The sequence below is a fragment of the Gymnoscopelus microlampas genome, assembly GCF_963454915.1.
Source record: "Gymnoscopelus microlampas genome assembly, chromosome: 23".
NCBI lineage: Eukaryota > Metazoa > Chordata > Actinopteri > Myctophiformes > Myctophidae > Gymnoscopelus > Gymnoscopelus microlampas.
Genome location: NC_139960.1, coordinates 22,310,026 through 22,335,751, shown reverse-complemented (window position 1 = coordinate 22,335,751; position 25,726 = coordinate 22,310,026). Strand labels below are relative to the sequence as shown.

Sequence of the window (25,726 nt, the reverse complement as noted above, 5' to 3'; positions counted from 1 at the left end):
CCCTACAGCATCTCTCCTTTTCAGCGTATATATGAACTAGTCAAATAGCATTGCATTATTATCAGCTGTCACCCTCCATGCAGAGAAAAGGGGGCAAATCTCAAACAATGGCCGCCCGACGTTGCGTAAGCGGCAGGCTCTGCGGCACCGCCCACACCAAGCAGCACAGCAGCGATGGATCGGGTTAAAAATAGGCCCACTTCCACCAGGCTGCCTACGCAGGTGAAGGACACCTACACACACTCACACACACACGCACAGACACTCACACACACACACACACACACACACACACGCACGCACACAGCCGTGGGACGGAGACGGGGAGCCTGTGCAAATGCCCACGCTCGCGTGGAGGAAAGGGTTCGAGTTTGAGATGCTGTGGGGAAGAGGTTGGGAGAGAGACAAATAAAGAGAAATAGAATAAAGGAGAGACAGATAGACAGAGAAAAAGCTAAAGAAAAAACTAAAGGATGGAGGCCATGAGAAGGAGAAAATAAGAAATAACTTTTAACAGCGATGTATACTCGCGCACCAAAAATAGTCGATCTACAGTACATGCGCTGTGCCGCGTTGTGAGCTTGTAGGTGGGCTATTTTCGCTATTCGTCACACAGTCTTTGCTGTACTTTCTCTCTACACCCCTAAGTTCCATCACTCTGTTTTTCAGTACCCCCCCCCCCTCCTCCTCTTGGCTGTGTGGTTCTCTCTACCACCCAACTCTTATTTACTGGCATCCTGCGATTTATTTACTCCAATAAGAACTCTCTCTCCACTCTCTCCTTCTCTCTCGACGACGTGTCTTTGTTCTCTCTCTTAATGTGAGCCATCTCAGATGCAAGGATGAGTTACTCGTTGCCGTGGCAACTACACAATGGACCTTATGAATCTAATAAGTAGAAAGCAGGCAGAGGAGAGGAGAGGGGGGCGGGGGGGGGGGGGGGGGGGTACTGCGGAGGGGAAGAAAAATGGGCTGGGGAGGGAGGGGAGGGGGGGGATGCCATTCTATTCTTGTTGTTGGCTGTTTGCTGGATGGAGAGAGGGGGGAGAGACAGAGAGAGTGAGGGGGGGGGGGGTGGAGAGGGGGGTAGACAGTCATCTCTTAGGTGTGAACATCTGTTTGCAATAGTGTTGAACCTTGACAAATAATATCTTCGTTCATGTGTTCTACCACTTTATCCAATTCCCCCCCATATGTATATATTGATGTGAGCGCTCCCGTTTGTATAGATTTGCTATTTTCACAATATTGTTCTGAGCTTTTCGAGTCCTGCCCCTATCTACCTCATTACAATACACACACACAAACAGTCTCTCTCTCACACACACACACACACACACACACACACACACACACACACACACACACACAAACACACACACACACACACACACACACACACACACACACACACACACACACACACACACACACACACACAATGTTGTTGCATGTATACAAACAAATCATTTGTACTCTCAAGTACATTTGCACGAGACGTAACAAACCTTGAACCTTGTAACATCCATCTCTTCCTTCCTTCCTTCCTTTTTTCCTTCCCCCGTCTCCAAGGCTGACACTTCGCCATGACAACGGGGACCTCATCAATATGACACATGGGGTGCCTGTCTAGGTCATTGGTTCTCAAAGGGGGTTCCGGGGACCCCCTGGGGTCCTTGGGGAGGGGGGGGTTTGACGCTAGTGTCACAATAATTGTAACCGTACTTTATACTTTGGCTATTCAAACATATCAGATATACATCTGCTATTTCTGAATTTCTATTTCTTAATTTTTTTAACACAAATCTTCTCTTCTGGGGGGGCCCTGGAACAAAACAATTTTGAGAACAATGCAGGAAGTGTTGGCCGGGAGTAAACAGCTCCAACGCTGTTGGAAACTTGAGACTCACCCCCCCCCCCCCCCCCCCCCCCACACACACACACACACAGTTACACACCCAGCAGGGGGCATTTTATTATGTGTAACAGATTGTCGTTCTAAAGGACCTCCCACGGGACAGCTAATGAGTCGATTTGTGACCCAACAGAAGACTGCTGATCATAGAGATGCTATGGTGCTGCTCAGCCCCGAATACCTTGCAGAAGTCACTTCTTGACACTTGCATCGCTTCTACTACGTACAGCAAGGGTTCCCAAACCTTTTTGAACCAGGGACCCCCCACCACCCTGACAAAGCACTTGCAATTGTAGGCATTACATTTAGTTTCACTCGGTTCCACAGATAAACACTGTGAAAATAGCCGATCTGCAAGCTCAGAATGTTTGCCTCTTTCTTACGTAACATTTGACAATTTGGCCAATTTGGTATTAAAAAGGTCTTAAAAGTCATTAAATTGTGACTTTAGAAATGTGCATTAAAATAATTTGGGGACCAGTTAGGGAACCACTGTAGAGTGACAGACAGACAGACAGACATACAGACAGACAGACAGACCACTGCAGTGGCCAATGAACAGTGTTAGATTGTGAAACTTACAAGTTCTCTTCTAGGCTACTTTGGAATAAAGATGTTCTGGGACTTGTCACCAAAGTAGACTAAAACCAAATATCAAAACGTATACTTTCTATACTATTCATTATGACTTAATATGAGCTTATGCTTATGCTACTTTTTGAAGATTCCGAAGCCAATGCAAACCATCTGCATCAGGTATGGTGACGACATGGCTGACAGCCACCTGGACAGATGTCATCGACCACAGAGTCACCTAAGACAGGTGACAGGTGTTGTCACAGCCTGTCACACAGAATAAATCCATTTCCAAGACCTCATCCTCCCCCCCAAAAAATATCCTCACTCTGAGAGAAAGGTGGGGAGAGAGAGAGAGGAAGAAATAAAGAAAGAAAGAAAGAGGGAGAGATGGAGAGAGAGAGAGGGAGGGAGAGATGGAGAGATGGGGAGAGAGGGAGAGATGGAGAGAGAGGGAGGGAGAGATGGGGAGAGAGAGAGAGATGGAGAGATGGGGGAGAGATGGAGAGAGAGAGGGAAGAGAAAGAGAGATGAGAGAGAGGGGGAGAGATGGGGGAGAGAGGGAGAGATGGGGAGAGAGAGAGGGAGAAAGAGATGGGGGAGCTATGGAGATATGGGGAGAGAGGGAGATGGAGAGATGGAGAGAGAGGGAGAGATGGAGAGAGAGGGATAGATGGGGAAGAGAGGGGAAAATGGAAAGATGCAGGGAGAGAGTGGGAGAGATGGAGGGAGAGAGATTTCTGGTCCAGTAAAGTGTTGGACAAGAGGTATTCCATGAGCACAGATTGTACACTAAACAGCAATGTACCACTATAACACATTAGCCTTAAGCACTTAGACCCTATGTACTTCGTTGAGCAGGATCCCCAGGGATCTGTACCCCCCTTACACCAAATCTCCTCGCTGAAAATAGCACACACACACGCACACACACACACACACACGCACGCACGCACGCACGCACGCACACACGCACGCACGCACGCACGCACGCACGCACGCACGCACGCACGCACGCACACTCTCTTACTCTCTTAGAATTACAGTGCTAAAGAAAACATGTGCTACAAATAATCTAGAACCAGCTGGTGTCACCAGCTGTGACACCCCAAAAAATAGTTTGGATGAGGTACTGTACTGGTCAAATAGTTGAAGACCCTTTTTTAATCGGCACTATGGTTACTGAGTTCATGTTCACTGGAAGACTTGTTTGCATGTTGTAACAATGACAATGGCATCAGCTAGCCAGCAACCACTGACCCCCTAGTTCTGGTACGGTTGCTCGAACCACACCCTTCTTCCAGCTGGACCTTTATTATAATGTGAACTTAACACCTGTAAATTATGATTAGAATTACACACATGTAAAACTTTGTGACTGCATCTTGCACGGTTGTGATGCTATCGCGTTGACAGAATAAGTCCTCAGGAATATAAACACCACACACGTGCGTGCACGCACGCGCGCGCACACGCACACACACTCACACACACACACACACACACACACACACACACACACACACACACACACACACACACACACACACACACACACACACACCACAGACTCGCAAAGTGACAACACAACAGCAGCCAGGCTGTCATGGCTGGTGATAACAGCAACACAACAGATGTGTGTTTTGTGTTTACCTGTTAGCTGACAGTCGTCGTTGGATCCGGCAGAGTCTTCCTGGTTGGGGCTGAGCGGCGGGCTGGCGGGGGGGCTGGTGCTGAAGCTGGCGTAGCCCAGGGACGAGCTGACCTCGCTGGGCTCACAGCTGTGGTTCACCGGCCGCTGGACGTCCAGGGACGAGGACAGAGAGGTGCGCTGCTTGGGCTGGGACAGGAACGAGAGGAGGGGGGCGTGTTATTGTTGGGGGTTTGGACATTACAGTACTGTATTCATAAGATGAGACGGGGGCAGCCTATAGACATGCGCACATAGTTGAGCTGCGTTTGGTGTTTTCGGCACACTCTGATCAGGCAAAAAACCTCTTATGTCCAAAATTGATGCTTTTCAGGATTCAAAAGTAGCAGCTCTACAAGCTCAATGTGTTACTTTTGATGCGTTTGTGTGACGCTGTAGTATGATCAAATTTACGAAAAAACACACAAAGTTAGAATATGGAGATAAGAGGTTTCTGCCCGACAACAACGATAGTATATAAGTTCCTATATATAGGGTAACTCATTTTCAGGGTTTTAACGAAAAAAAAATGTTTTATATTATGACCACCCATGATTTAGGGCCCAGTGTTAACTTGTTAAACCACTGTGTACGCAACCAAGAAACATCTGGTTTTATACTGACGAGCTCTGCAGCAAGCGTGTGTGTGTGTGTGTGTGTGTGTGTGTGTGTGTGTGCGTGCGTGCGTGTGTGTGTGTGTGTATGCTTCCTCTGTAACGTGTCTTAGATAAGGATTCTCATCACTTCCTCTTACATCACAGACATGTCCAGGTGGTATTCGTGCTAATTAACGAGTGTGTTGTGAAACATCAGAAAAGCCCGAAACACACACGCGCACACCCACACAACCACCCACACACCCAAATGCACGCACACACGCACGCGCGCACACACACACACACACACACACACACACACACACACACACACACACACACACACACACACACACACACACACACACACACACACACACACACACACACACACACACACACACACACACACACACACACACACACACACACACACACAACAAACACAAATATGGCAGAGTGGTTTAGTTGATGCATACTTTGGAGAGAGAGGAGAAGAACAGGCAGGAAGAGCGAAAGACAAGAGAGAGACAGAGAGACAGAGAGAGAAGGAGAGAGAGAGAGAGAGAGAGAGAGAGAGAGAGAGAGAGAGAGAGAGAGAGAGAGAGTGAAAGAGTGAGATCACATAGATTACATAATGTTACATAATAATACATTAATGTATCTTGACATTACGGACACAACAGCCTGCTGACAGTCTAAACGTCTGCTTCTGACGACATATGGGACCTCTGGCTGGTGTGTGAATGAGTGTGTGTGTGTGTGTGTGTGTGTGTGTGTGTGTGTGTGTGTGTATTGGTAGAGTGTATAATGTGATGTCAAGGCATGACAGCTTCCTGAGCAAAAAAAAAAGGAGCGGTGCTCATGACAGGTTGACAGGTCAACCTTCACATGACCTTCACTATGTCAGGACTAACACAGTGGACTGAGTGAAGCAACACACACAACAATGAACTCAGATGAGGGGAGAGGAGAGGAGAGGAGAGGAGAGGAGACATGAAGAGAAAGGTTAGGATTTAGAAGATTTAGAATCGGCCTCAGGCCTTAATGGGTTAATATGATCTAAAAAAAAGACCGGTCTGTGCGGCATACACACAACCTTTAACATGGTCAACCATGATCGCCGTCGTTATGTTGAAGGCAGTGGTGGAAAGTAACTAAGTACATGTACTCAAGTACTGTACTTAAGTTTTTAGGTATATTTACTTTACTGGAATATTTAAAATGTTCAATACTTTTACTTCTACTCTAATACACTCAAGATGCAAATAATGTACTTTTACTCCATTACAATTATTTGACATTTTTTGTATAGTTACTTTGTAGTTTTAGATTATTATTACAAATCACACATTAACCACTTCAGCCCTATTTAAATGTAGGCTATTTGAAAATAGCTGATCTACAAGCATCTTGTGGGCTTGTATATCAGCTATTTTCAAATCATTTTTATAAATGTGAAAACTTGTGGAATGGGACATTCTGCCTAACAAGTACTTTTACTTTTGGTACTTAAGGTACATTTTGATGCGAATACTCAAGTACATTTTTAATTCCGGATTTCTACTTGTAATAGAGTATTTCTACATTGCAGTATTGATACTTTTACTTAAGTAAAACATTTAAGTACTTTTTCCACCACTGGTTGAAGGCCATCAGGCTTGACAAGAAAAGCACTCGACTTCATCAGTCTAGTACCTGATAGAGACCAGTTACAGGCTTACAGCTGATGAATACTTGCTTGTGCATGGCGTCACGCACCAAAAATAGCCAGAGCTTGCACCAGATTCTTAGCCAGGAAGGCAAATATAATGGATGCAGATAAAAATGCTGGCTCCTCAATGCGCAAAGCCACGTAGATAATGCCACTTCAGCATTGTGCTGTACATAAATTACTGAAAAAACGAATTACAAGAGGCCCAACATAAATTAATCAGTGTTGTTCTGAGATTGGATGTTTTTTTGATGTTTTCTTTCTACAACATTTTTATCCCACGATTTTGTAACCCATTTTTTGTAATCCTGGGCGCTACTCTCCCTCTGCCAGCCTAGGGGGAGCCCAGAACTGAGCTCATGCTCCTTCAATGCATGAGGAGCTAGCAAGCCGCTTCTTATCACCTGACAGGGGGGAGTTTCCCCGGTAGGACGTAGCACGTGGAAGGAACACGTTATTCAAACCAGTTCCTTTCCCCTCCATCAGGCGCCCCAGCTGACCAGAGGGAGGCAGTATAGAGACCAGGATTACTGCATGTTTTTTAGGGGACACGGGGAGAACATGCAAACTCCACACAGAAAGGCACTTTCGCCAACCCCAACTAGGGTATGGGCACTGATGACGCGGAGGAGAGGACACGCCCCCAGCACCCACTGCGTCCCCGGCAGGAATCGAGCCCTTCTAGTTGTGAGGCGACAACGTAAATTGAGCATGGTTCACATAATTAATCACAACTATGCTACTAATCACTTGGGGAAGTATCTTCCATTTGTAGATGACCACACCCATAACACCAGGGGAAGTATAGTCAATATAGGGATTAAGCGATGAAGTAATAAAACTGGTAAATGTGCATCTGCCTAACAAGGCACCTCGGAATGGACGGGGTATAATTCAGGCTTCACGCTTAAGCTACCAAATACCAAAGGCAATTGGGGAAGAGCAGAGAAACATGATCGAGACTCTGATATATTTCAAGGGCAAATGGATGAAAGCAGAGGGAACCATAATGACAGATGGCTTGGATCGCTGATGCATGAACCCTACAGAGAACTGACTGAAGGGTAATGTAAGGCTAAATAGATACAGTAAAAAAGAAAAGCATACAGACAGACAGACAGACTATTCTCTCAACTTTAAGCAGTTTAAATAAAGTGTTTTGGTCCCCACAAACATATACTGTATATTATACAGTAGGTTCAAGATTAAATCTCTCTCTCTCTCTCTCTCTCTCTCTCTCTCTCTCAAATATATTTTGTTTGGAGCTTAATGAGCGGAACAGGAAGCGAGAAATAAATGAGATGAAACAGCAATCAGCCTAAAATGATGAGACGACTGTGACGTGACAATGGATTTCAAAGAGCTGTGTGTGTGTGTGTGTGTGTGTGTGTGTGTGTGTGTGTGTGTGTGTGTGTGTGTGTGTGTGTGTGTGTGTGTGTGTGTGTGTGTGTGTGTGTGTGTGTCTCTCAGATGAAGTCGTACTTTACAAGCAATCCATCCTTAATTAGTGTAATAGAATCGGTCAACCTATGTTCTCTCTCCCTCCCTCTCTCCTATTCTCTTTCACAACGCGTCCCTCCATGACACTCCATAAGACATTGTCTCTCAGGCCTCATTAGGAGCTGCTCATGCAGACATCGCACACACACGCACACACGCACACACACGCACACACACACACACACACACACGTTTGTATAACTATAAAGCAACCATTTCTCTTTTGAAGACCAGCGAAATTGTCCTCACAAAGTCTATTTCTCAAGTTCTGCTATATTAAATAAATCATACTCTATCCAAGTCTGGTAATACAAGTACACACAGACACACAGACACACACAGCTCTGGCTGAGGCTTAGCGTTAACAATGCAAGCAGGCAGCAGGCTAATGAACATGTCATGCCTGATCAGACGACAATTAATGAACATACACACATGCACGCACACAGTCTTACAGACGCACATACACGCATGCACAGCAGCAGGCGTGTATAAACACACACAAACACACACCCCTAAACACCCACACACACACATAGCACCAGCCCTATAATTATTACTACCCATAAATTAACACAGCGCTAGAGTAGTACATGGTATAAAAAGAAAATACACGCGTGTGACTGCAACACATACACACACACACACACACACACACACACACACACACACACACACACACACACACACACACACACACACAATCTTACAATTTTATTTAAACTAAAGGTAGAATAGTGAAAATAGCTGATCTACAAGCTCACAACGTGTCACATCGTGAGTTTGTGACGCATTGTGAGCTTGTAAACCTGAGAAAATGCATCCCTGAGGGGAATACATGATTTTACACTTAATATGTGTGACTAATTACGTGTTGTCCAATAAACGTAACCCTCATTTGCTTAAACGTGATTTCACACCTGAGTCGGGGTGAGATGTAAGAGTGCCTGTGTGCCTGCTCGTGCATGTGTGTGTGCGTGCGTGCGTGCGTGCGTGCCTGCCTGCCTGCGCGAGTGCGTGTGTGGGTGTGTGCGTGCATGTGCGCGTGCGTGCATGTGTGTGGGCGTGCATGTGTGTGTGCGCACACTTGAATTCAAATATGTGTATGTTGTTTTTATACCGCGTAAAAGTGCTGTGGTAATTTATGGGTAGCAATAATTACAATAATTAGCAGCTCAGGTAGGGCTGGTGCGTGCGTGCGTGCGTGCGTGCGTGCGTGCGTGCGTGCGTGCGTGCGTGCGTGCGTGCGTGCGTGCGTGCGTGCGCGCGCGCGTGCGTGCGAGGGTCCAGTACTGATGAAGGAAACCAGAACAGAACTCAATGTTCTGTTCTCATCTCAAAGCTGGCGTTGCAAAAACCTTAATGTACTGACTGTACAGTTGCACAGTACATGTTAATGGCTCTAATTAGGCCTGAGAGGCCTGAGCGTGATGTGATGTAACCAGACAGTGTTTGTATTACCTTTGACACCCTCTGCTGGTTGTTCTGTGTATTTTCCTTTATTTGCACTCATGTATTTTATTTTGATAGTCCCTCAGTCAGGAAGTGCTTGTGTTTTATTTTGATAGCTTCACAATCAGGAAGTGTTACTCATTTTCTACCAAAGACTTGCCAGAGGCAGCTGCATGTTACTGTTGGCTGCCTTCATGGCTACCTTCATATGATATCTTCTCCCTTCATAGTTTACACATGGCATCATCTGTAAGTTGCTTTGTTTATTAGCATAGAAGTGTGCATCTGTGTGTTAGCTTCATACTGGACACTTCATTACTTGTATGGAATGTTTGTTGGTCATGCTATTTGCTAACTACCCATGTTAACTATACTAATTGTTAACTGGCCATGCTTACTGAGTATGCTAATTTAGGTTATGGTTTCTTTGTGTTTTCATTGTTTAGTACATTTAAAACAGATTGTACTGCTGACATGTAGACACTCTTATTGTCTGTATGTGAAGTTGTAGACTTACATTCATTTTGTTTATAAAAGCCATTTAGGCCTCTTATGTTTGTTTTGGTGAAATGTTATGTAGGCCATATACTATGCTTGCCTGTTATTGTGTAGTGATGCAACATGCATAGTATCATTTTCATTTGTATAATGCTGTATATCAATCATTCTCATTTGTGTGTTCCTGTCATTTTGTCATTCTGCAGTTTCACACTTACTCCAGTAAAGCTACTAAAATCAACACTACTGCCTGTTCTTTGGAGCTTCATTAGGAGAGTGTTTAGCTGTCTGTCTAGCTGAACATACGTTTATGGGGACAACGTTTTGTGAGGACAGAACAGTGAAAAGATGAACCATCATCACAAACCTGTGAAGAGATAACGCTTAACCAGCTTCAAGAATCCACTTAAGACATTCACCTGCAAATATGTCAAACTCAAACTCCCCAAATATTGACACTCAGAACCTGGAAGTCAGGTCAGAATGTGCCTCATCATCTTCATCTTCGCGACGCACACACAAGTCTTCAGCCTCACAACGCTCACACAAGTCTTCAGCCTCACGACACTCACATAAGTCTTCGGCCAAAAATCAGAATATTGTCCCTCAAGACCAGGATGCCAGGTCAGAAGGGGCAGCATCAGGTGCAGCATCATCCTCATCTTCACGACGTTCATATAGATCTGCAGTCAGTGTAGCTGCCATTCAAGCTCGTGCCAAAGCAGAAGCCTTACGCACACGAGCTGACTATGCAAAGCGTCAAGTAGATTTGCAAGTGGAGAAGGCACGCATAGAGGCTTCGTTGAACCTACTCAAGGAAGAGTGTGAAGCCGAGGCAGCCTCACAGGAAGCTAACGTGCTGGAAGCAGCTGCAGATTTAGAGAATTGTGACCTTATGAGTAAAGTCAGTCGCCCTGTATCACAAAAGCAGTCAATGCAGCGTACTGGCGAGTACATCCAAGCACATTTTGCCTCCCGTAAAAATGAGGCATCAGTCCATTTTAATGGAAAAACAGAGGCTGTTTACACACCAGAACAAAAACACCATGCAAATGTCGTTGGCCAACATGACAGTCACCATTTGCAGCAGTCAGTTTCCACGGCTTTGCCTGCTAAAGCTCTGCAGGAAACCCATCGGAGGAGAACTCTCTCAGGTACTGCGCCCATTCATGCACATGAGACATCAGTTCATTTTAATGGAAAAACAGAGGCTGTTTACACACCAGAACAAAGACACCATGCAAATGTCGTTGGCCAACATGACAGTCACAATTGCAAAAATACTGCACCCATTCATGCACATATAGCTAGCCCCGACCTCCACAACAGAGACTCAGCAAACCAGCGTCAACGCCACTCACGATCAGAGGCCTCAGATGTATCAGAGTTAGCTATATATCTGGCTCGTAGAGATCTTGTCACAGCGGGACTGAAGGAATTTGATAACCAACCTGCTAGTTATCTGTCCTGGAAATCTAGCTTTTCTAATGCTGTAGAAGGGCTAAACCTCAAGCCTAGCGAGGAATTTGACCTGCTCATCAAGTGGCTTTGTGGGGAGTCACTGCACCATGCCAAGAGGATAAGAGCAGTTCATATTAATAATCCATTTAGGGGTTTGGACATGGTCTGGCAGAGGCTAGACAGGTACTATGGCTCTCCAGAGGCAATTGAAGCCTCTCTCTTCGATAGACTTGACCACTTCCCAAAGCTTTCATACAAAGATCACCAGAAGCTTCAAGAACTTGGAGATCTACTCCTAGAAATTGACGCCGCAAAGCAGGAGGGTTACTTGCCAGGACTCAGCTTCCTCGACACAGCAAAGGGTATAAACCCTATTGTGGAGAAATTGCCCCAAAACATGCAAGAACGGTGGATGACTCAGGGGTCACGCTATAAGAGGGAGCATGGTGTCCCATACCCCCCTTTTCTATTCTTTGTAAACTTTGTGTACCAGTATGCAGAGATTAGGAACGATCCCAGCTTTGCTCTCCCTACCTCCAGTTCAGCTGCTTTCAAAGGGGATGGGCCATCCAAACAATGGAAAATCAAACAACCAATATCAGTTAGCAAAACTGAAGTAGATGGATCCTCCCCCTCGGACTCAAATCCAGATAGACAGTGTCCTCTCCACAAGAAACCACATTCGCTCAAGAAGTGTCGAGGTTTTCGAGAAAAGACACTTTCAGACCGAATGCAATTCCTGAAAGAAAACTACATATGTTTTAAATGTTGCGCTTCAACAACACACCAGGCTAAGGGGTGTAAAGCTGTCATCCGTTGCTCAGAATGTGATAGTGATAGACACATTTCAGCACTCCATACAGGACCAGCGCCTTGGGCTGAGACTTCCGATGTGCCCACTACAGAAGATGGTGGGGAGCCAACTGAACACATTCCCGGTGTAGCAACATCATGCACAGAAGTCTGTGGTGAGGGTCTTCAAGGCAAATCCTGCTCGAAAATCTGTTTGGTCAATGTCTATCCGAAAGGGCACCCTGAGCAGAAAATTAGGATGTATGTGATGCTAGATGATCAAAGCAATATGTCCTTAGCTAGAACTGCATTCTTTGACATGTTTGACATCCAGAGTGACACTTCTCCCTACACCCTAAAAACTTGTTCAGGAACTACAGACACTGCTGGAAGGAGGGCCACTGGATTCATGGTGGAGTCAGTGGATGGCAAACTTCACCTACCATTACCAACCCTTATTGAGTGCAACCTAATCCCCAATAACAGGGCTGAGATTCCATCACCAGAGGCTGCACGTAGTCACGTCCATCTCAGGCCAATTGCTGACAAGATTCCTCCTCTTGACTTTTCGGCTGAGATCCTTCTGTTATTGGGAAGAGACATCATTCGTGTACACAAAGTGCGCAGCCAGCGCAATGGTCATCACAGTGCACCCTACGCCCAACAGTTGGACCTAGGCTGGGTCATAGTAGGTGACGTCTGCCTTGGCGGGGCCCACCGCCCCACTGTCAATACATTCAAGACCAATGTCCTGGAGAACGGTCGGCCCAGTTACTTCACGCCCTGTGACAGCAGAATCCTTGTCAAAGGGAAGATAGTGAATGATCGGTACAATCCTCCTAACACCTTGTCTTCTGCCCAACCGGGTTTAGGCAAGTTGGTTTTCAGCCACACTGAGGATGATGACAAGCTAGCGCCTTCTATGGAAGATGAAATCTTTCTTCAAATCATGGATAAAGAGACCATGAAAGATGATTCCAACAGCTGGGTGGCTCCTCTTCCATTTCGTACTCCGAGATCGCGGTTACCAAATAACAGGGAGCAAGCTCTCAGCCGACTGAAGTCACTTCGTCGCACCCTGAATAAGAAACAGGAGATGAAACACGACTTTGTGGATTTCATGGAGGGCATCTTCAGAAATGAACATGCTGAACCAGCACCTCCACCAGAGACTGGCAAAGAATATTGGTACCTACCAAGCTTTGGTGTTTACCACCCCCAGAAACCGGGCAAAATAAGAATTGTCTTTGACTCAAGCGCACAGTTCAAAGGCATAGCATTGAATGATGTGCTGCTACAGGGACCTGACCTCAACAACACCTTACTCGGGGTCCTCATGCGTTTTAGGACAGAGCCAGTAGCTGTAATGACAGACATCCAGCAGATGTTTCACAGCTTCCTAGTGAGAGAAGACCATCGGGACTACCTGCGGTTCTTTTGGTTTCGCAACCACGAACTCGATGACGAAGTTTTGGAGTACCGCATGAAAGTTCATGTGTTTGGCAATTGTCCCTCACCAGCCGTGGCCATTTACGGGCTGAAGAAGACAGCCACAGAAGGGGAACAGGAGTTTGGACCTGAAGTGAGGAACTTCGTACACCGTAATTTCTACGTTGACGATGGCCTGAAGTCTTTCCCCAACACAGAGGAAGCTATCAAGGTGCTGAAAGGAGCACAAGACATGTTGGCCCAATCCAATCTGAGGCTGCATAAGATTGTATCCAACAGTGTTGTGGTTATGAGAGCTTTCCCAGCTGAAGACCTGGCCACAAACCTACAAGACCTAGATGTCGGTCAGGACCTTCAACCTATGCAGCGCAGCCTCGGTCTTGGATGGGACCTTGCCACAGATACACTGACCTTTCGAGTTGCTGATATGGAAAAGCCCTTTACTCGACGTGGAGTGTTATCCACAGTCAACAGCTTATTTGACCCCCTAGGGTTTGCTGCCCCTGTCAGCGTTCAAGGCCGCTGTATTATGAGAGAGTTAACCTCTGGCACTTGTGAATGGGATGCACCACTCCCACAGGAGAAGCTCGAGGAGTGGCAGAGGTGGTGCACCTCTCTTCAAGATCTTAAGGGGTTGAAGATCCCCAGAATGTACACGTCTATCCCACTCTCCGCAGCCCAGAGAAAAGAGATCTGCATCTTTTGTGATGCATCAACTAAAGCTATTGCTGCTGTTGCCTACATGAAAGTCACAGATACCGCAGGACATAGTGAAGTTGGATTCCTGTTTGGCAAGTCAAAGTTAGCTCCCAAGCCTGACATCACCATTCCAAGGCTTGAACTATGTGCAGCTGTTCTAGCAGTGGAAGTGGCTGAGGTCATATCTGCTGAGTTGGATGTGGTGCATGATGACATCAGGTTTTTTTCTGATAGCAAGGTGGTACTTGGCTATATATTCAACGACTCTAGACGTTTTTACGTTTACGTCCATAACAGGGTACAACGAATCAGACGTTCAACCAACAAAAGCCAATGGAACTATGTACCCACTGATGTAAATCCAGCTGACCACGCAACTAGAGCCCTCCCAGCCAAACAGCTTGAACTCTCCTCATGGTTAACTGGACCACCCTTCCTCGTGGACAAGCATCAGTGTCACTTGCAACAGGGATTATTCAATCTAGTTGAACCCGGATTGGATGTGGAGTTACGTCCAGAGGTAGTAACGTGTGTCACACATGTGTCTCATCATCTTGACACTGAACGCTTTGAGCGTTTTTCAAGTTGGAAGTCACTCTCCAGAGCTGTTGCCCGACTCTTGCACGTTGCTCATTCCTTTACGCAAGCAGCAAAAGAAGGCCCTTGTCATGGTTGGCACATCTGCAAGCAGTCTCTCGGTACAGAACAGCTAGATCATGCAAAGGTCAGAATCATTCTTGCTGTCCAAAGACAGATCTATTCTCAGGAAATTCAATGCATCACAAAGGGAGAGCCTGTGTCAAAACAGTGGCCCCTCAGCAAGCTCTGTCCATTCATTGATTCTGAAGGTCTTCTACGCGTCGGGGGACGGCTAAAGAAGGCACAGCTCACTCCGGATGAAAGTCAGCCAGTCATCATTCCTGGCAAACACCATGTCACCTCCCTACTCATCAGACACTACCATGAGCAAGTCTGCCATCAAGGACGGCATTTGACAGAAGGAGCTTTGCGAGCTGCCGGTTTTTGGGTTGTGGGAGGCAAGCGGTCTGTCAGCAGCTTGGTCTACAATTGTGTGATCTGTAGAAGGCTGCGTGGCAAACAGGAAGAGCAGAAGATGGCTGACCTGCCTGCTGATCGATTGAGCACTGATCCTCCATTCACCTTTGTAGGATTAGATGTGTTCGGGCCATGGTGTGTCACCTCAAGAAGAACACGTGGAGGCCTGGCAAACAGTAAACGCTGGGCTATCATCTTCACGTGCATGAGTACACGCGCCATTCACATCGAGGTTATTGAAACAATGGATTCATCCAGTTTCATTAACGGTCTCAGGCGCTTTTTCGCTATTCGGGGACCTGTCAAACACCTGAGGTCCGACTGCGGAACAAATTTTATAGGAGCCTGCAGAGAGCTTCAGATCGATGCAAGGGGATGCAACAACAAGGAAGTGGCTAACTACCTCACTGATCAGGGTTGTGTGTGGCTATTCAATCCCCCACATTCCTCGCACATGGGCGGCAGCTGGGAGAGAATGATTGGCATATCACGCAGAATCCTTGATGCTATGTTCCTCAAGCTAGGGCCTACAAAACTCACACATGAGGTCTTGACAACCTTCATGGCAGAGGTTACTGCTATAGTCAACTCCAGACCTCTTACCTCTGTACCTACGGATCCCGATGAGCCTCTTATTCTCACCCCTGCTATGCTCTTAACGCAGAAAGTCGGCACAGTTTCCATTCCCCCTGGCAACTTTGACGATAGTGACCTCTTCAGACGACAGTGGAGACAAGTTCAAAGTTTAGCCAACACATTCTGGGAAAGATGGAGGAGGGAGTACCTCAGTAGCCTTCAGGGTCGACAGAAATGGAGAACGGAAAGACCAAATATAATGAATGGAGATGTTGTCCTGCTGAAAGACAACCTAGTCAAAAGACATGATTGGCCTACAGGAGTTATCACAAGAACATTCCCTAGTGACGATGGAAAGGTCAGAAAGGTTGAAGTGAGAATAATTAAAGACTCAGAACCAAAGCTGTTCTTACGGCCAATCTCTGAAGTTATCCTGCTGGTACAAAAGGACTCAGTCCAGTAATTTGATAGAAAGTCTGACATGCTAAAGATGCCAGGTGGGGAGTGTGATGTAACCAGACAGTGTTTGTATTACCTTTGACACCCTCTGCTGGTTGTTCTGTGTATTTTCCTTTATTTGCACTCATGTATTTTATTTTGATAGTCCCTCAGTCAGGAAGTGCTTGTGTTTTATTTTGATAGCTTCACAATCAGGAAGTGTTACTCATTTTCTACCAAAGACTTGCCAGAGGCAGCTGCATGTTACTGTTGGCTGCCTTCATGGCTACCTTCATATGATATCTTCTCCCTTCATAGTTTACACATGGCATCATCTGTAAGTTGCTTTGTTTATTAGCATAGAAGTGTGCATCTGTGTGTTAGCTTCATACTGGACACTTCATTACTTGTATGGAATGTTTGTTGGTCATGCTATTTGCTAACTACCCATGTTAACTATACTAATTGTTAACTGGCCATGCTTACTGAGTATGCTAATTTAGGTTATGGTTTCTTTGTGTTTTCATTGTTTAGTACATTTAAAACAGATTGTACTGCTGACATGTAGACACTCTTATTGTCTGTATGTGAAGTTGTAGACTTACATTCATTTTGTTTATAAAAGCCATTTAGGCCTCTTATGTTTGTTTTGGTGAAATGTTATGTAGGCCATATACTATGCTTGCCTGTTATTGTGTAGTGATGCAACATGCATAGTATCATTTTCATTTGTATAATGCTGTATATCAATCATTCTCATTTGTGTGTTCCTGTCATTTTGTCATTCTGCAGTTTCACACTTACTCCAGTAAAGCTACTAAAATCAACACTACTGCCTGTTCTTTGGAGCTTCATTAGGAGAGTGTTTAGCTGTCTGTCTAGCTGAACATACGTTTATGGGGACAACGTTTTGTGAGGACAGAACACGTGAGCTTGCCTTAAACAAATGGTGATGTTCCCATTTTGGAGATATTTTCTGGCCATAATGACGGTAATGGCCCTCCAGTACATAGCTTCCCAGTGTGTTATACTGAGTGCTGCTGGTTCAGTAATGACAGGAGGTGCTAGACGAGGGCTTAGTGCTTAGATTCACTTCAACAAAGTTTATTTAGTCTTTATTTAACTTTAATCGTGTCCGCCTTCACGTCCTACTCCTTGTAACACACGCACGCACATGTTCAACTGCAGCAGTTTTCCCACTCAATTGTCCACCTCTCTGATGGTAAGGTTTTGGTTTTGTATTCTTCTTCTCTCTCTCTCTCTCTCTCTCTCTCTCTGTCTGTTATTCTCCAAAGTATGCATCATCTAAACCATGCTGCCATATTTGAGTTTGTTTGCATGTTGAGTATGTATGTGTATGCGTGCGTGCGTGCGTGCGTGCGTGCGTGTGTGTGTGAGATGGGGCTTCTCTGATGTGTCACAACACACTTGTTAATTAGCACTAATACCACCTGGACAGACATGTCTGTGATGTAGGAGGAAGTCTCTACATCTCTCAATGATTAAACTGACTCTCATTCTCCTCCTGCAGCGTTCACAGGAAGTCACTCTACCATGAGCTTTTCACGCTAGCAAACATCCAGTGTGACTCACAATAACAACAACATTACCATATATAGTGTTCACTCTCAATCTCACACACACACACACACACACACACACACACACACACACACACACACACACACACACACACACACACACACACACACACACACACACACACACACACACACACACACACACACATCCAGGGTGAAGGATGAAATGACAAGCGAGAAATGAGAAGAATGAGTCAAGTAAGATAGACCTGATGTTCTAGGTGGGGGGAAATGTAAAAAGATCGGGAGAAGCGGAGGTAATGGAAATTACAAAGTCTTTCACCTGCGGGGTAGAGAGAGAGAGCTACTGAACATAGTGGCCTATACATTTGTTGATATTATTATTAATATTATCATGTGTATGATATTATTTTAGGACTGACAACATTCAATGATATTTTGTTTTAGACTTTTCTAAATATTGCCGGGCTTCTGATTCGGTGTCATCGTGAGATGACGTCAGACTCTGACTTTGCTGTGGAAACCAAGTTAAAATGTTCTTCTCCCGTCCTTGTGGGACTGCTATGCCAACAGTGTTGGTTGCATTGAAACATCCAGCATGGAACATCCAGCTGATTTCATTGACTTTTCACGATGAATTGACGGAAAGGCTGTTTAGGAGACTCAGTTCAAAAACCAGGCGATTACAGTTGTACTGAATAAAGGTAAGCTAAGGTTAAACAACTGCCTGATGCTGTTATCTGCACATAAAGCTAGTTGGTTGACTTTATTGAATAAGCATAGGTGGCCTTTACTGGGTTTCACCCAATTCAACTGAAACAGGCATCTTTTTTTTATTCTCTCAACTCTGACCTCTTTCACTGTCCATGGTGCTGAAAAGGATGCATGCATAGTAGTGTATATCAGAGGGAAGTTGCCAACCGGCGGAAATGTGTTATTGTATTTACATTGTGTTGTATTATGTATGAGAACCCAGCGTTAAATTTGTGTTGTATAGTGATATAGCCTCTTTATAGGACTAGGATTTGGTAGGCTACCTGTAACCTTGATGTTGCCCTTCTATCAGGTTACAAATTGCCTAATTCTTTCCACAAAATAAAATGTAATTAATCATACTTCTTCTCAATATTGTTGTTGTGTCTTCAACTCGGATTAAATACTGATAATACCTGATAAAATACTGTGTGATATTTTGAAGGGCCCTTTGATTAGGTGTGGCCCCGGCACAGTGATGGAAGAAGTACTCATTTTCTTTAGTATTAATACCCTATTATAGAAATAGTCTGTTACAAGTACAAGTTCGGTATTCAAAATTGACTTGAGTAAAAGTACCAAAGTATTGGCATCAACATGTACTTAAAGTACCAAAAGTAAAAGTACTCATTATGCAGAAGGTCCCATTTCACAAGTTTTCAAATGTATAAAATGTATAAAAAATCTTTTGAAAATAGCAGATCTACAAGCTCACAACGCGTTGTGAGCTTGTAGTAGCTATTTTCAAATTGCCAACGTATATATATCTGAAATGGTTTTGTAATAATAATCAAAATCTACAAATGAACTAGCAAATAAAGTTTTCAGATACGTATAGTGGAGTATGAGATGTAGTGTAGTAAGTAGAGTAGAAGTAAAAGTATAGAAAATTGGAAATACTCCAGTAAAGCAAAATATATACCTCAGAATTGTGCAAGTACAGTACTTGAGTACATGTACTTAGTTGCTTTACCACTGCCCCAGCATAGGGCCACTAGGGTTCATGTATTAAGGGGGTAGCAGAACAAACTGACCATGGTAATAGAAAAGCAAATTGGTATTGTTCCTGCTCCTTTTTCCCAAATCTCTCTCTCTCTCTCTCTATTCTCTCTGCAGCCAGAAAAAACAAGGATAATCACTGTTTATTGATTAAGTGTGTGTGTGTGTGCGTGCGTGCGTGCGTGCGTGCGTGCGTGCGTGCGTGCGTGCACGTGCGGGTGTACACTTGTGTAAATATACACAAATGCAAACACATGCAAACGCTGAAGAAAAAACATTGGAGATAAGCTCAAAAAACACAAGATAAGCTCAACAGAACATCTTTGTCACAGAGATTATCAGGATTGTGTGTGTGTGTGTGTGTGTGTGTGTGTGTGTGTGTGTGTGTGTGTGTGTGTGTGTGTGTGTGTGTGTGTGTGTGTGTGTGTGTGTGTGTGTGTTAGAGAGTCGCACCATACAGAATCGGCTTCAGCAGCTTAGTGATTCATGAATACTTGCAGATTAATGAGCTTTAAATGGCAAAGTGAATTTGTTAGTGTGCATGTACTTATGTATGCTTCTCGTCTGTCTGTGAGTGTGTGTGCTCTGTTTGTGTGTGTGTTCGCACGTGCATGCGAGCATGTGTGTGTGTGTGTGTGTGTGTGTGTGTGTGTGTGTGTGTCTCCCGTAACCATGTGATACCAGCTTTGCCTTCGCCAACCTGAACATGAGTTCCGTCATGTGCTCGATATGACCAGGAATTTCTCCCAGGCATTACTTGGAATTTCCTGATAGCGCACACACACACACACACACACACACACACACACACACACACACACACACACACACAATTGTATATGACTATACCTCTACTTGCAAGTACATTTGGTCCTCACAAGCAGCGGTTTCCAAACGTTTTAGCTCAAGACCCAAAAGAGAAATTAGACGTTTGCCAGGGACCCAAACTAATGAAAATAGCAGATCTACAAGCTCACAACGTGTTGCGAGCTTGTAGATCAGCTATTTTCAGTACTTCTTAAACTTTTTTTATTTACGGAAATTAGATTTTTACATTTTTATTTATGGAATACTTTTGAAAAATGTTTGAATTGTTTTTAACTGATTGAATTAATTTCATTAAAGTTGTGATTTTTTGGTTTAAACTTCCATAAAAATGTGTCCGTGACCCAAAGATGGGTCCCGACCCACTGTTTGGGAAACAGTGCTCACAACTACAGTATAGTGATACAAGCGTGTGGGCGCACACACACACACACACACACACACACACACACACACACACACACACACACACACACACACACACACACACACACACACACACACACACACACACACACACACACACACACACACACACACACACACACACACACACACACACACACACACACAGGGGAACATTGCACCAGCGGGTGCAAGACTTCAGTAAATGCTGGTTCTGAACTGATAAACCCTACAAAACAGTTGGCTTACACGCATTCCTCACGCATTCCTCTCTCTCTCTCTCTCTCTCTATCCATCCTACCATAGAACAGCCTTATTCCCTCCATTCTCTCTCCTATTCTGTTCCTGTGGCTGTGTCCACGGCTGTGATCAAACGCTGGTGGGGATCTGGTGGGAGACTTGACAATGACACCGCCACTGTGGTCTTTTCATGCCTCGGACTAAATCAGCGCACGTTATTTTAATCTCTGCCAGGAGACTCTTGCATTCGTGTGTGTGTGTGTGTGTGTGTGTGTGTGTGTGTGTGTGTGTGTGTGTGTGTGTGTGTGTGTGTGCGTGTGCGTGTGCGAAAATAACGCCTGGAGGTCGGCATAATGTATAGCGGGTAGTGCGACCGTAAGATACCGTTTAGAGACAACGCCAGCTGCCTTGTGCGGAATTCAAGGGTAGCGGGTAAGGCTAACGGGTAAGGCTTCGCCCAAGATAGGGCCCTAAATGTATTATATAATCACTGAAGGAGGCCCTAGAGGAAAGGCTACGGGGTAGATATTGTGTGCAATGTAGATATTATGACCTGAGGGAGGAATGGGGGCCACTAAAAATGGTTAGGGTTCGGTTCATCCTCCGGGGAGCATGCATGTGCGCCGTAAGTTTCATCAACCCATTAGATTTCGAGATATCTTGTTGGTGCAAGTATACATTTTGGCCTGAGGAAGGCGCTAGAGGAAAGGCCATGGGGTCACCAAAATCAGTAGGGGGGGGCCATCCTGCACCCTGTAAATTCCATGAAGATCCAGCCCAGTCGTTTTTGAGATAATGATGTTGTTTGGGCCCACAGTGTTGGACAGACAGAGCCATCCAGACAATGGCATCGTTAGAGAGCCCTGCCACTAACAGGGATACAAATAAAGCCTGGTAGCCTGGTAGCAGAGGCAGAAAGAGAGATTATTAACACTCTCTCCTATTCCCTCAACATCTTGGACCTTCTGTCTTGATTTGGGGGGAATATGATTATTCCACATCAGTGATCCAAGCCATCTGTCATTATGATCCCCCAGTGTCTCAGTTGGTCAATAATTCTTCTCTGCTCTTACGCACCCATCTATCGCCAACAGCAGATCTTTCAGTCTCTTCCATTTGCAATCTTGCTTTCCAGACAATTAAAGGGAAACCCCACCCCTAAAACAGAGTTTACATTGTGCTATTCCGATGATCTTAGAGAGTTCAATTGTTATCTACAAAATATAGCCAACTGTCTCACTAAGCTGTAAATCAGAGCATTTATATATGATATTTTCAGGTGATCAGGTGGGTTACACATTTTTCTCAATTTAAATGAATGGAAAACAGGGGACAGCCCAACAGTAACGCTTTGCGCTTTTAAAGCGATATGGTTATAGTCAAATTAATGTCCTATTCATGTCCATGTAACATCATTTTAGTAAAAAATATTAAAGTCAAATTAATGTCCAAATAACGTCCTTTTAACGTCCTATCTATCAGGGTTGTCTCCTTCCACCCAGGGCCTCTATCACACATGCATGACTCGTTTTCACACACAACAACAGCCAGCGGGAAATTAATGAATTGAAATGAAATGAATTGTGGTGAAATTAATTAGGTGCTATAAAATTGAATTCTCTGGTTACGTGCATGTTGAATCCTGAATGAAAGAGGACGCCAGAGCACGAGAGCGCCATCTACAGAAAAGTCACGGACGGTTAAGAGGCCGTGAGGAAAGGAAATAAGGAAAGGAGATGAGGTCATGAGATAAGGGAAGATATAATATGTTTACCGTCCAATGTTTCCACTGCGGTCCATATATTATATGGACCGCAGTGGAACCAAGACCCCGGGGTTTTGTTGTGTTATCCTTTTAGCATAACCTTATTAACAAACTTGTTAATAAAGTATTCAATCAATCAATATACTGTAGGGTGCGGATGAGGGAGGGCAGCAAGAGATCATCAGGAGTGTCAACAATCAGAACAGGGAAAAAACTAAACAAATGGCAGAAAGGTTAGCTTTGAAACCTTGACTTTGACAGATGGCACTTAAGTAGAGGTTTTTGAGGAAAGGAGACAAGGGAAGGCCATGAGGAGAGGAAAGGAGACAGAGAGACCATGATGAAATTAGAGAGAGGGAGGACGTAGAGGACAGAGAGTCAGAGCTGGTCAACAGGTTGTAATTTTTGTTATGTTGTTTCTATTCTGCCGCTTTTCTCCATGTTGGTTTGTCGTCACTAATGAAGACACAAAGTGCATCTAAAATACTAGAGTCGTTGTTTTTTTGGTCTCCCGTTTATACATAACGGAGAGAGAGAGACAAAGAGAGAGAGAGAGAGAGAGAGAGAGAGAGAGAGAGAGAGAGAGAGAGAGAGAGAGAGAAGGAAAGAGATAGAGAGACATTGAGAGAGATGTTTACTGTATGTGTGGGTTGAAGTTGATGAATCCACCTGCGGGTGGAAACTCTATGACCTTCAATAATACATCAATGGGTGTGAGTGTGTGAGTGTCTGTGTGTGCGTGTGCGTGTGCGTGTGCGTGTGTGTGTGTGTGTGTGTGTGTGTGTGTGCGTGCGTGGGCATCTCACCTGTGGGCGTATGACTCTCTCTATGCTCTTCAGGGCTGTGTCGGGGGAGGGGGGGAACAGTCTGGAGTGGGGCCCGTAGAGCTGTTCCCATGGTTACCAAGCTCCCCCTCACTCACGGTCACATGGGGCGAATGGCCTTGGAGAGAGAGAAAGAGAGAGAGGAGGGAAAAAGAGAGAGAGAGAGAGAGAGAGAGAGAGAGAGAGAGAGAGAGAGAGAGGGAAACAGAGATTTATTTTTACAATTTGAAATATATATCCGTTTTCCAACCTGTGGATTTATTATTTAGAAAATAATGTAAAAAACAATTTCATGGTATTTTTTCATTAAAAACTTGAAAATGTTTTTTTAATATGCGATACCAATAAAGAATAACGTAAAGTATACTGCGTTGGATCCATCAATTCGAGCCAGAACACAATCAATTGATTGATCATTAAAATACATGTGGCCCACCCATCTGACGAGTTAACACGGCAGCGGAACGGCTGCTGTGTTAAGTGGTCAGATGGGTGGGCTGCGAACGCTTTCAAGATTTTCAAGTGGGACAAAAAAGTGTACAAAAAGCTTCTCTCCAAAAGATGCGGATGGTTTCAAATTGACAGCAGTAACAACAGTGAATGTTCCAATACCCATATGACCTTCTGTTTGGTTTCCTGGATACCAAAATTAAAGAAAAAAAGCCTTGTTGCTGTTCTTAACTTAGCTACACTAGCTCTACAGTAATGTACAGCACTTATTATCGTGAGAAAAATAAAATAAAAACAATACTGGGAAATATTGTCTTGTGAGCTTCTTTCTCCACGACCCATTATCTTTAGCTACTGTTAACTGGCTGATGATAGCTAACGTGGTTAGGCTATGCTAAGCTATTTAGAGGATAATAAGCACAATAGCTGAACAGATGTGTCAAAGGGTTTTGACTCCTACTAACATATATCAGAGTGTTGAGATGTAATAGTAAACATGGAACATGGTGGTAGTTCTATCAATTACACCATGAAGCCTTGAATTCATGGAGATTTTTTTGTTTTTGTCGCATTCCTAAGGCAATAATTACGTAGATAACCGATGGAATTTGTCAGATTATCTCTCGATAGGAAGACCTTCAACAAATTTCAGTTGTCATGGCAGTACCACAGTTATGAAACACAGGACAGATACAGAAAAAGAGATGCAGCCAGGAATAAACAATGAAAAATGAAATAATGATAATAATGATAATAATAGATATAGAGCACCGAAGTCCTTACGTCACTGCCAGTAGAGGGCGCTTTCCGCAGGTTCATGGCTTTACTTTTTGTATTGATATCCTCATTGGGGAATCTTAGATCGCTTCATATAAGAACTGTGTTATAAAAATAACCACACCACCACTTTTAAGGCAGAATTAATTCCATTTTCGCCAGAAACAGGCTGTATCAAATATGAATGAATATCATAAACGATGCAGAGCCACCCCCTGACAAAAACGCCAGGGTGGTGTGTTTATGTTTGGAACACAGTTCTTATATGATGTGATCTAAGATTCCCAAATGGGGATTTCAACACAAAAAATAAAGCCACGAACCCTTGGAACAGCGCCCTCTAGTGGCAGTGACGTTAGACGTCGGTGCTCTATAGCTGCAAGCAGCAATACGAGGGCCAAGCAATGCAATATGCATAAATGCAAGATGCATACATATATATTAGGAATAAAGTATCAGAATCAGAAATACTACAGTACTCATGATTGGATTGCGGGTTCGTGTGTATTATGATGTTCTTTTAATATCTGTGTTATCTTTAGGTTCTGCCCTATGAAGAATTGATATGTTTATTACTGTAACATTGTCCATGTAATGAATGTGTGTGTTCAGGCACCAGATTTGGGGGTGGGGGGGGGTTGTGAGCTCAGAATCTTGTCATGCTTGGGTAGATTGTTCTGGAGCGTCACGGGAGAAGAGCTACCCCTCCCGACC

General features: G+C 44.5%; 1 protein-coding gene across 1 annotated transcript in view; it reads right to left on the bottom strand.

Annotated features, from left to right (window-relative positions):
• The window catches only part of anks1b (ankyrin repeat and sterile alpha motif domain containing 1B), a 316,968-nt gene that overhangs the window by 111,740 nt on the left and 179,502 nt on the right, over positions 1 to 25,726 (bottom strand). Inside the window, 3 exon segments of the mRNA XM_084049725.1 lie at positions 4,145 to 4,331; positions 23,768 to 23,823; positions 23,826 to 23,903. Coding sequence (XP_083905851.1) covers positions 4,145 to 4,331; positions 23,768 to 23,823; positions 23,826 to 23,903 — 321 coding nt within the window.